Source organism: Sturnus vulgaris, chromosome 1 (genome assembly GCF_052056855.1).
Source record: "Sturnus vulgaris isolate bStuVul1 chromosome 1, bStuVul1.hap1, whole genome shotgun sequence".
Taxonomy (NCBI): domain Eukaryota; kingdom Metazoa; phylum Chordata; class Aves; order Passeriformes; family Sturnidae; genus Sturnus; species Sturnus vulgaris.
Window position 1 is genome coordinate 117387975 of NC_142243.1, and position 12272 is coordinate 117400246.

The 12272-nt window shown below is 38.8% G+C and overlaps 1 protein-coding gene across 2 annotated transcripts in view; it reads right to left on the reverse strand.

The window, feature by feature from the left end:
• Positions 1-5751: 5751 nt before the first annotated feature.
• The window catches only part of ATP6V1H (ATPase H+ transporting V1 subunit H), a 48852-nt gene continuing 42331 nt past the window's right edge, over positions 5752-12272 (reverse strand). For both annotated transcript variants that reach the window (XM_014881632.2, XM_088174967.1), the window contains exon 14: positions 5752-8121. In XM_014881632.2, coding sequence (XP_014737118.1) covers positions 8061-8121 — 61 coding nt within the window. In that variant the 3' untranslated portion in view covers positions 5752-8060. The remainder of the gene's footprint in view (positions 8122-12272) is intronic.

Here is a 12272-nt window from a genome sequence, read left to right on the forward strand (position 1 = left end):
ACCACATACTTCAGATATATAAGGCATCACTTTAATTTGTCTAAGACCAATACCAGGAACAAAACCAGGATGTTGGGTCTTGGAAAAGGTGAACTTACCAAAACAAGAATCCAAGGAGAAGCTAGAGCAAGCTGCCCATTTCCCCCTAGTACATCCTCACAAAGCCCAACCCTCCCCACCACCTGGACCTGCATTATTACCAAGGATCCTCCAGGCCATCTTCCTGCCACAACTCCCCAGCCAGGCTATAGGGACACAGCAGAATCTTTTAGCTGCATAGGCTCTTTGCTGTCAAGTATTTTTAGCAGCACAACCCACCCAGCTCCTCCTGTCCCCTTTTGGTGAGTGATGACCTCTCAGGCATAGCACACACGTCAGCCTAAAGGTAGAAAGCCATGAGACTATTATTGGCCCTTTGAGTAAGTCTCAGAAGCACCATTTGATCAGGTCTGACTCTATTTCCCTCGCTTCACAGGCACTTCAGTAGGTAATAGCTTACCTACCACTTCATAAAATGACAAGTTTTATCTGCAATTTCTAACAGCGTGACATAATAGAAAAAGGATATAATCGAGATTGGAAAATAGTAGCTTTAAAGGAAGTACTAACAACTCTCACCCCTGGAAAAGCTGCACGGAGACTTTTAGCCACAATTGAACCAGGAGAAAATACCACCTCTCCTGGCTTGCTTAGTGTTTGTGCCTCAGGGGGACCAGGTTTTCCTGCAGACACGGTGGAAGAGAGAAAAATGAAGCTGCAGGCATGCTTAGGGAAGGGAACAGATTGACAGCAATGAAATACATTCAGCACAAGCCATGAGTCTCCTCCTGCTGCTTTGCCGGGCTCTCAGGGAGCCAGAAGGTTAAGCGGGAATGCAGAGCAGTTCCTCCCTGCCCTTGGAGTCAGCACTCGCATCCAGCACAGCGCTGAACCTGGTTAACCCAGCCACGCTCAGGGATCCGAAACAGCCGCGTGTGCACTGATGCCTCAGCACATTGTCCTCAAAAGGCTGGGCTTTGCTGGATTGTTTTCCCAAGGTGAGCCAAGTGGCAGCTGTCTGTCTACAGAGAGAGGGGAGGAAAGTCAACAGCATCAATTGTTGTGCACCCCTTGCACGGCCATTCCAGCTTTTGACAGCTGAAGGGCAGCTTGAGATCCCCCACTTGCTGAGCTCTTTTGACACCCCTTTACCAGACAAATATCCTCAACTGGGGACAAGGGAAAAACAAACAGCTAGAGATGTTGCATCACAGATGTTTCAAATCAAATATGGCTTGAGACATTTACCAGCGGGAGAGTTAGAAGGCACAAAGCAGTCTACCTTGAAAAAACACAAGATTTAAATTTCTTTTGTGTAAGTCATTAGCATAATCTACACAAACTGCAATGGAGTTCCTTTCAGTGCTTCTCAAAATGTGGTTTACACTTCCCTGCTAATAATTTATGGTAATTAAGAAACTAATTAGGAAAAAAGGTATCTTTTTATTATTTTTGTTACTATTTATTTGTTTCAGAATTTTTTTATATTGATAATACATTACCTAATTCTGTCAGGCTACTGAGTTCAGGGCACACAAATTAATTTCAAGTATCATTCTGATACTGCAGAGCCTGAATTTTTTGAGGTATGACTAGACTGAAAGCAAAATACATCTATTACAAGCACTGCATGAAAATGGTCTTTATGAACTGGCTTTTAAAACTTTTTTTAGAACTGTGATTTGCCATATCTGCTTACAACAAAAGTTTAAGCTCCCAGCCAACAAGAGATATATGTTTGCATCCCCATTGTTCCAGAAAAAAAGCATCTGTCTCATCAAAATACAAACTTAGAATCCAAAATTTTCATAAAACTTGCAGAGATTATGTAGCAGAAAGGAAGGTCAGAATAGACCAGAGGTCATCCCTATAGGAGAGATGAAAGCCCTCACTTGTGTGCAGTTGTTTTGCATGCAGTGAACCAGCTAATGGGAAATTCAGACTGCATTGAGAGCAGGGACACAGGATGGAGAACAGAAGATGAAAAAATGTGTCAGTGGTTTGAAGGAAGATCCACCACTTGTCCTCCATGCTGACTTAACAACATCACAAAAGTTCATGGAAGTTATCAATTAGTACAGTGGTATTAGGAAACAAAGACCATAAAAAGAAGAAGATTAGAGAAATCAACAAAACTTCTTTCATCTCCAGAGAGGGGACAGAGACATGACAGGACAAACAGACTAATACAAAGAAGTTACAATGCCTTGTCCCTGCAGGGCAGACAAAGGCATGAAGTTTGGCCCAGGTTAAAGGCTATTCAGATAAGTTGGAACTTCCATAGAAACAAAATATAAGAAGCTTAATGTATTCTCTAAGGAAAGATTTCATCCCATTCCAGATTTCTTAGAAGAAAAAAAAATCAGCACAGTGCCTATGAAGTCAGAGGTGATAAAATTCAGGACATTCAGTGCCTCTAAGTGGGAAAAAAATAAAGAGAAAGAAAACAGGCTTGCCAGATTAAGAGCAATATGATAAAAAAATCTTGACTATTTCTTTAGAAATAGTATTTGATAGAATTTGAACTAGAATATATAAGAAAAGCAGGTAAAATACAACAAGATAGAAGAGGCATAAATAGACTTTTCTTACCAGAGGAAAGTAACTATTTTTTTCTAAAGCATTTCCCTTATTCTAGGTCTCATCCATTATCTATCTGCTTGACATAGCAACAAAATATATTTAAATTGTGAAATTCTACCAATTCTACGAGGAAATAGGATATAATATAGGAAGAACTAGATGACACCTAAGAACTGAAATTTTGAGATGTGACATTCAGAGACACAACAGAAGGTACAACTTATGCACTTCTTGTAAAAGGACTTCACCAAAGACATCCCAGATGGATTTTAGTATTCCACCAGTGGTATCCTGCCCAGACACTTGGATAGAAAAGGACCAGCTCCTTTCAAGTGCACCAGCTGAGGAAGCTAGATAAAGTGATTCTTTGTAAATGCATTGTAATCTTTGCAAATCTCAAAGATTGAGATAGCCTGTGATCTACTAGCAGAAAAAAAGGAAAAAAAAAGCTGTTGCCATGATCCCCACACTGACAGACTCATAATCCTAAACTGCATTTTAGCCACCTACACTTGACAGAACAGGCTTGTTTTGCACCCTTCCTTACCTCATGAAAATTGCCTAGAGAATGATGACCTTTAAATCCAGAATTTATCATGTCTTCTTCCTATAAAACACTCTGATACTGTAGCAGTTCTGTGATTTCCAAATCAGTAAGTTTTAACTGTCATTGCTGCAATCAGCTGTCCAGCTTCTTTGTCCATTCTTGGCAGAGATGGATACATGCAGCCTTTTTAAAATAGTTAATGAATGACACTGAATAAGTTATTTTCACCTTGACAGTTTGTCTCTGCACAGAATCCAGATATGGCAAACTGAAGAGCCTTGGAAAGATTATGAATATGCCCAGAAGGGCACCAAAAATGGCTCTTGAAAATCTTAATTTTTCCCTTTTGCAGATTTAGTTTTCACATAGAGGGAAAAAATTGTGCACTTCTAGGAAAATCTGTGAGATTATCAATTATACATATATATATAGCCTTTCTGTCCACTTTTATATGAAGAGGGATTTTTCTCCTTTTTCCAGTTTTGCCTCAAATTAAGATTACTTTCCCATAGTACAGAAATTAATTTAGACATAACGAAGAAACAGAAACAAAACACTGCAAAACAACCAGTCATTATTCCTTTTTTTTTTTTTATTGTTTAGACTCCCTATTATACTGTAATTTAGGTTAAAAGCAGCAGAAAGTCCAAGGCCATGAAAAATATTCTTAAAGGATACCGGCAGTTTTTAGCACAGCTTGTGCTCAGCAATGTCTTGTGCATCTCAAGAACCAGCTATGCCAATGAAATATGTGTACCCCAAGGTAAAAAGAGTTCTGAGGCAACTTCTAATATTTGCAAGACAGGTTTCTGCTTTCTATGGTGTTCAAATGATAATTCCCTTGGGCACTTGAAAATCTCAATAGCAGTCCAGATATTTAAATAATCATTTTGGAGTCTAAGTAGAAGTAAATACAATTAATAACATACCTGGTCATCACAAGAGCATGAGCTCTCTTCTCAGCTCTGATAACAAGTGGCTCTAAGAAGACAACACCTAACTATTCTGCAGAAGCTGCCAAAGGGAAAAGCAAAAGCTTTTGTATAGAGATGAGTCAACTAATTTCTCCCTGAGTCCTTGTCACTGCACTACTGCACAGCATGTCACATTCCTGAAAAAGTATAGACCCAGCAGCTCTGAGTATTAGAAATCAGTGACCATCTTCATCTGCTCACACAGGGCCACAAAGGTATTTTTGAAGCTCAGATGAGATACTGAAAAGAGGTGTGAGATAGCATGGTACACCCTGGGCCTGGGCAACCCATCCCCTGCTCAGTCCTGGTTTGTTTCCAGCAGAGTGTCTCACAATGGCCAAGAGCAAAATCTGGCCTCCTTTTCACCTGACTGCAGGCCTTAAAATCTCAACCAGCTTGTGGAAATAATAAACATTCAGTAAGCATATGATTAAAGGCATTTTCCTGCCCTAGTTCTGGGTGTCAGTATTCATCATGCATCCCTCCTACACAGAATTGTTACAGGTTTGAATTCTTTTCACAGTTGCTGTGTCTTGAAAACTTACTCAAATTTATTTCCCCTTCAGATTTCAAATCAAAACCAAAGTTCAAAGAAAATCATTTAAGTAAAAAAAACGTCAAATGCAAAACTTAAGTGTCAGTTTATATAAAGATTTCAAAGGCTCTGTTACTTTAATTAAACTTCAGGAAAATTAAACTCCATTTATTGTTGGATGAAACACAGAAAGAGTAAAATCAAAAGTGAGGAAAACAGTGAATTTCACCCAGAGAAGATTGATTACTCTATTACTCTAATTTGGAGGATGGTGACTGTATTTCCTCACTTTAGGAGCAAGTTAGTAATTTGGTCCATGGCAGCTCATCTCCAGCTGTCTCTTAATCTTCATGTCACCAGAGGGGACAAAGGAAGCTGCTGGAACACACTTCTCTTCCTGACACTGAGCTCTACCCACACTGTCATCACACAGCTTTGAAGCACCCAAGCTGCCACCATGGCATCTGCCTGCCTGCACCATGCCAGATTTTGGGAGAAAGAGGCTGAGCAAGTAAACGAACAGGTGAATAGCAAAAACAATGCTCGGTAACAAAAGCTAGCACCAAGCTTGTGAGACAAAAAAAAAGATTCAGTAGAAAGTTTTATTAATTACAATTTAACAAAACTTTTGGTTGATTCGGTTTCTGGATTCCAAAGGTTAAAAGCTCAGCAGTTCTGTCCTCTTTTCTCTCTTGGGATCACGGATGAAGGCCTTTCACTGCCAGCAAGTATAGGCCAGCCATGGGATGGGAGAGGCAGAACCCGGATCTGGAAACTGCTCTGCAGCTCCCTGCTATGCCAAGACTCCCCAGGACATGTAGGACACCATAAGCAGACTCCTGCAGAAATCTCAGCTCTGGCAACTTCAGTCCAAATTACTGGCTGCAAAGCAAAGTCCTTCATAACACCCTCCCCTGCAGGTTTCCAGGCTTCTCAAGGTACAATTGTTGGCAGGAACTCACTCAGATCCAATCTTTGGGCCACCTGAATGTTACCACTGACAGCTGGAAATCTCAGAGCTTGCAGGCTTTCAGGTTTCACAGGCACCAGGGCATCAATAACATATAGAGATATAAGTGAAACTTCAGAACCATTTCTTTAATTAGAAAGCTGTTGGACACAAGGTGGTAACTAAATGTCAGAGAATGCCAGGTATCACACAGTTTAGAAACACACCACCTGATGAAGAATTAAATTATGTACAAGATAATACTAGCAAAGCAGAAGAGGAGAATTTATTTGTATAATACATGAAAATAATACTCAGATGTTTCAGGTCAACCCCTGTAAGCAATTTTGTTTCACATTATGAATAACTTGGTTATTTCTAGCTCCTCCAGAAATTGAAGAGGTTTCTACTGGTAGCGTTTATCGTGTTTACTCCTGCAATTCCCCAGACCTCCTTACACAGCAGTGCTTAAGTGTTCCCTTTGGAAAAGGAAACAACACACATGGTTTTGAAGGTGGGGACATATTCCTCTCCCATTAATGCTATGTCACAGTTCTTGCACCCAACATTACAGCAGTAACCACAGGACCAATCTTTTATAGCAGTCTTAGGCCCTGCTTACATTGAAAAGTGTAACACGAAAAGCAGATTTGTAGAGCAAAACACTTGGTGCTAATTCAACATTCACTCCACATGCATTTCTAATGGCCATACTTCAAACAAAATCTTAAATGGTCCAGTAGACTGAACACTTGCCACATAGCCAAGACACACAGGATGTGCAGTATGATGTACATCATGCAGGATGCACATCCTGAGCTTCAGCTTTATTGGAAAAGAAGCCCATCATGGCTGACACCACCATGCAATGTAAATTGAAGTGTAAAACGCAGGGAGGGCTCAGAGATTCATTTCAAGAGCATTCAACTGACCCAAGATAAGAATGGCAATGAAGGTGCACTCTTGTTCTCCCAACTGCTTCCCACACCATCAGTATCCCTCAGCACTGTGGGAATATGCAGTGCTGAGTTAAGATCGACTCAGACAAACTGATTTTAGTTGGAGTGAGGGTTAATTCTTTTCAGGCTTCAGCATCTATCCTGGTGATACTGACTGCAATATCAAAGCCTTCATCTTCTATATGCAACAGTCAAAGTAAGCAACAGTCATTAAGCCACACAGTCCAATTTTAATTAAGCAGACCATCATCAACCTGCAGTCCTCTAACTTTCTTCTCTCTCCTTTGCAACAGTAGTCAAATTTTAATTAGATATGATGCAAATCCAGGCTGGATAAAGGAAGTTTTCCCAATTAGTCTTTTCACTTGATGACAAAGTACTCTAAGCTTCCTCAGAGACTTGCACTTCAAATGACTACTGACAAGATTAAGGATTGAGTTATGTTCACTTTTTTAAAAAAATTCTAATAATGAATCACAAGAATATTAACTGCTTGGTGTTGCAAGTGCCTGGAGCCAGGCTTCTATCTATGCAACAAAACTGTTTTCATATGCCAAGCCAAGATCATCTTAAATTTATTGATTACATATTTTATACTGTCAGAAGCTACAAAACACAGAAAATATTGATAGCCAAATTATCTGGCTTAATATACAATAGATTTTAGAATCATTTACAAGTATTTTCAATAACGAAAAACTCCATTAAATTACAAGTTCAGCAGTTAGTGCACATAAAAAGAAAAAAAAACAAACTACCTTCAACTTGATATCTGATCTACAGCTTTAACCACTGGTGTTACAGAGCTGGACTAATAACCTGAGGGCATGAGGGTATGTGTTCACAAACAGAGGAGTGCTCATTTTCTTTTCTCATTTACAGATTTCTTTTAATGTAGTTTCTAACCAGAGAATTATCCCAGCCCCCCCCAAAAAACCCTACCCATACATTTGCTTTTATATACAATTTTAACACTATTTTGAGACTTGGTATATATTTTAGTACTGATAATCAATATTTCTTAGGCTATTGCACTTTCTATGAAACACTAAGCCAAAGCTTTATTAATTTGTCTGAGACACAAGAGGACAACTTGCTTTTCTTGGAAAGTGACAACACTGATAGTCCACTAAAAGAAGAGAACAGTTTTTCTAGGCTAGTTAGAATATCCATTATAGGATGAATATCCTTTAATAATAGTCTTTATTATGAGAATAAATACATAAAACAAATGCAATATATTAGCCACATTTCTTCATATACATTCAGAATAGAACAAGAAGCTAATCGGCATAATCAGCAGAACTAGTTGAACAAACAAATTCTTAGTAAGCCAACAACACTAGAGGAAAGTTGGAATGTTTATGCACCCATAGCAGACAAAGAGCATGTGATTTCAGTATTTCCTTTATATTCATTTTAAGACAAACACACCATAGTTGTAAGCACGAACTGCATGAACTGACAGAAGTGTTCAGCTCCGTGCGGTGGCCGTTTGAGGTTGTTCTGACTGCAACTGCTTCCCAAGGTATTCCCTGAAATACAACAAAAAAATTAGATTGAGAAATGTTCTGGAGAGTGGGTAGTGCAACAGTGGTGGAAATTATAAAGTTGATAAAAAAGAAAAAGCTTTAAGTTCAGAATTAATCCTTCAAATAATGTCTACTATCAGTAGTCAACTGGAGCAACAATGAGAGCACTCAAGCTTTAGATATCCACCATCTGCCACATGAAAATAAAGTACAAATCACACAACAACAAAGCTGTCTAGATAAGGAAAGAGCCCAATGGGAATATTTAGAAGCCCTGACAACTGACATAGAACACCCATGAAGCAGATATATTTTGCTTGTTGAACACACATTTTAGAAGCTGTGGCAAAACATTTAAAAGTATCCCTTTCCACAACCCAGCTGCAGGAGCACAAGTAACACAGAGGACATAGTGGCAATACAACCCACAGGCAAACAAAACAAACACTGACTCAATAACTACATATTCAAGGTGAGAAAAAGAAAATATAATCAATCCAGGCCCACTGTATATCAACATTTCCTTTAAAGTGTTTTCCTCACCTGCACTTAGAAAATAAATGGCTTAGTGCACTTCAATCTCTCCTCTCAACTCTGGAACATCTCCCAGAACACTAGCACTTGCCCTGAGCAACAGCATCTAAATTCCATGGAAAAATACTGCACAATAGTTCTGAACGTTACAATCCTTTACTCTCTCTTATGAAAGCAGATCAACACTTCACAAAAAAGAACCACAAAAGAGCTGAAAGCAGTCTTTAGTAATAGTACCTGGGATGCTGCTTGTCACAGAAAATACATAATTGTACCACTGTATCAAGTGAGAGAGAGATTTCAGGACTTGTGAAATGTAGGCGTTCTTTTTCTACTGCTGATCATACACTTAGTACTGTGCTTTCTCACTACACAGATATTTCAACCTACACAGGTTAAGCACCAGAAGCATCTCAGAGGGATGATGTTCAGAAAGAAGTCTCAAAAAAATCCCCACCTAACTCAAGAGTATGTGCTTTTGCTTTATTAAAAAAAGTAAATTGAAAAGATCAGGTCTTTTGCACATTTCAAAAACTAGTAAACTAGTTTTCAGCTTAGTGTCCTGTTGAACAGTTATTCCTCATGCATTGCAATTCCTATTTCACAGTGAAGTCTAGCACCTCAACTGCACCACCCAACACCACTTCTCTTAGTTTTTTAACATTAAGCATCCAGAAAAGCAAAAGTTTCTATAAAATGTTAACTTCAAACACCACTAGCAAAGAAAATAACACATCATTTTGTATGCTGAACCATATGTTATGATTTAGCACCTTCATTTACAGCTTCATCAGGTGCTGTGTAAAATCACAGTATTTTAATGTTTGGGCTCCACTTAATAGATACAACTCTTGCTTATAACAGGCAGGTTATCACCCTCAAAGTAGAGGCTCCTACTGGCAAAGAAGGAAATTAGCTCCTCTCTTCTTTTGCTGGACTCTCAACCAAAAACACAGCCAGCAACTATGGAAGAGCTTCCACACTCACCAAACCTCCTTCTGCTTCCTCTGTTTTTGGCTGTCTTCTTGTTTTCATTTGTTTCATGCCTATATGCACGTACTCACTCTAGTATTTCTTCTCTGACATCCAGCCTTGAAAGCAACTGATGCTTGCTGCATAATACATGGCTCTGCTCGTCATATTACAAGCCCATAACATTATTTATTCTTAAGGCACAGAAGAACAACTATTGCACAGCTTACACTGTTTCAGATGCATGACCAAGGCTTTCTAAAAACCCCACCAGAGTGCAGTGCAGTCTGCAAAAATCTCCAAGGCAGCAGAGCAGTAGCACATTTTGTAGGTACTTAGTGCCTTCACAGACATATTCAACTCCTACAGTAGGTAGAACAGTATCTTCCCTACAAAACCTTTTGTTGGTGTAAGATTTAAGTCCAGGGTCAAGGAGAAGCTCTCATCCCATTTCCCCATAGAAAATGAATACCTGTCATGCTGCAAACCCAAGTGAAAATATCATAGTGCTCCTACCCCATCACATCTTTAGCCATAACCAAGGACCACTGAAATGCAAAAACCTTGCATTACAAGCTGTTAGAAAGATAATTTAATTTTCTGTTTGGTTATCACTTCTATTTGAGGGTCACTGGTTAACCCAGGACAAGTTATTGCAGTCTAGATTAGATGAACATGGAACCATAGAATGGTTTGGGTTGGAATAGACATCAAAGATCATCTGGTTCCAAACCCTCTGCCATGGGCAGGGGCACCTTCCACGAGACCAGATTGCTGAGAGCCTCCTCCAACCTGTTCTTGAATACTCCATAGGATGGAGCATCCACAGATTCTCTGGGAAACCTCTTCCAGTGTCTCACCACCCTCACAGGAAATAATTTCTTTCTTATATCCAATCTAAACCAGCACTGTTTTATTTTACAGCCATCATCCCTTGGCCTTGTGAGAAGGCCCTCTCCAGCCTTCCTGTAGGCCTCCTTTAGGAACTGTATGGCTGCCCTAACATCTCCCCGGAGCCTTCTCTTGTCCAGGCTTAACAACCCCAACTCAGAGCTTTTCCTCACAAGACTGGTGTTCCATGCCTCTAAATCATCTTCACAGCTCTCCCTCTGGACCTGCTCCAAAATGTTAAGTAGGACCCTGTTCTCCCTCTGCTAAAATACATATTAAAAGAATAAGAAGATTCAAATGTTTTATAAGTACTGGTATTTTGTCACATTAGGAGGTTAAGAAGCACTGTAAGCTCCAAACTTCACCCATAAGTTTGACGTAAGTGTCCATCTCCCTGCTATTACAAATTAGGGGTCTAAGACTTTATCCTGCACTGATACTTAGTTAAATCTTAAGAGAAAAACTGGGACTTTAAAATTACTATTTACCTCACAAAATTAAAGTCACCTGTAAGAATGCAAGCATTCAACCCATTGCACTGTAAGAGCATGCACGATGAAAGGACGGATCTTGTCATAACAGATCAGTTAACAGAATATTCAAAATAGCATCTGAGATTTGTGATGCATGCTACAACAGAAATTAATGAAGTGGGTATTAGACTCACTTCTTTTCTTAATTGCAAGCTGTAAGCCCATGACTTGAACCACTAAAAGATATTTTAAACTATTTTCCTCACACTGTAACAGAAAGACCTTTATAAAAAGGTCAGGTTTAAGCATCTTTTCACTCCCTTCGACATAAAACTATCCTTATTAAAAGCAGATGAAGCTAGTGCAAACAAGTTTGCATTTACAGATAACAGCATTCAGACATGAAACAACTGATTCAATATAAATGTATAAGAACAAAAAAAAAAATACTATTTCTGCACTGCAGAAAAGCTTCAACCATGCAACTGCAGTACATCACTTTTGAGACTAACTATAAAATCTTCCATTTCTCATTCAAAGCTCAGATCAACAAGACTTGAAACATCACACATTTTCACTTTCCTGGTTACCCAAAGGTCTGATGGTGAAGCATAAGTAATTTCCATTTGAAAATTAATCTTTTCATTCTTACTAGAACAAGTGAGATTCCTTTCACACTATAAATTCCCTCTTTTTCGTGGCTCTTTTTAAACACACATTTTCTGCTGTTCCCAAAGTATGTTTTCCAAGAAGAAAAGGAGGCCTAGAGGTGAATTCATGAATTCATTTTATCTCAAATTTTTAATCTAATTTGTTTCTTCATTTTAATTTAATCAGTTTTTGTTTCTCATGAGAGATGCTGACACCTTAAAGCAGAGATATACCTAAATGTCATAATTGAAACAAATGCTTAAAAGTTTATTTAGGAAAAGGCACATAGAACTGATCCAACATGTCATGTAAGCCCCTAAACTCAGTGAATATGGAAAAAGGAGATAATTGCAAACTGGCACAAGACACTACCTACAAATTTTATACTAATACATACCATATACTAAAAGATCATTGTCAACAACATATATGATAGAAGGGAAAATTATAGGACACATACAACAGATCCCTAGAGGCCATGTGTTAAAAGAAACAAGACCTGAAGTTAAGTATTATTACTTTCAGTGTCATACTCCAAAATCCAGAGCAGTCAGATTACCTTGTCCTTTAAAGGACACTGAAAATTAATGAGCAAAGGAAGAAAAGTATATGAAGCACAGAAAAAAGGGAGGG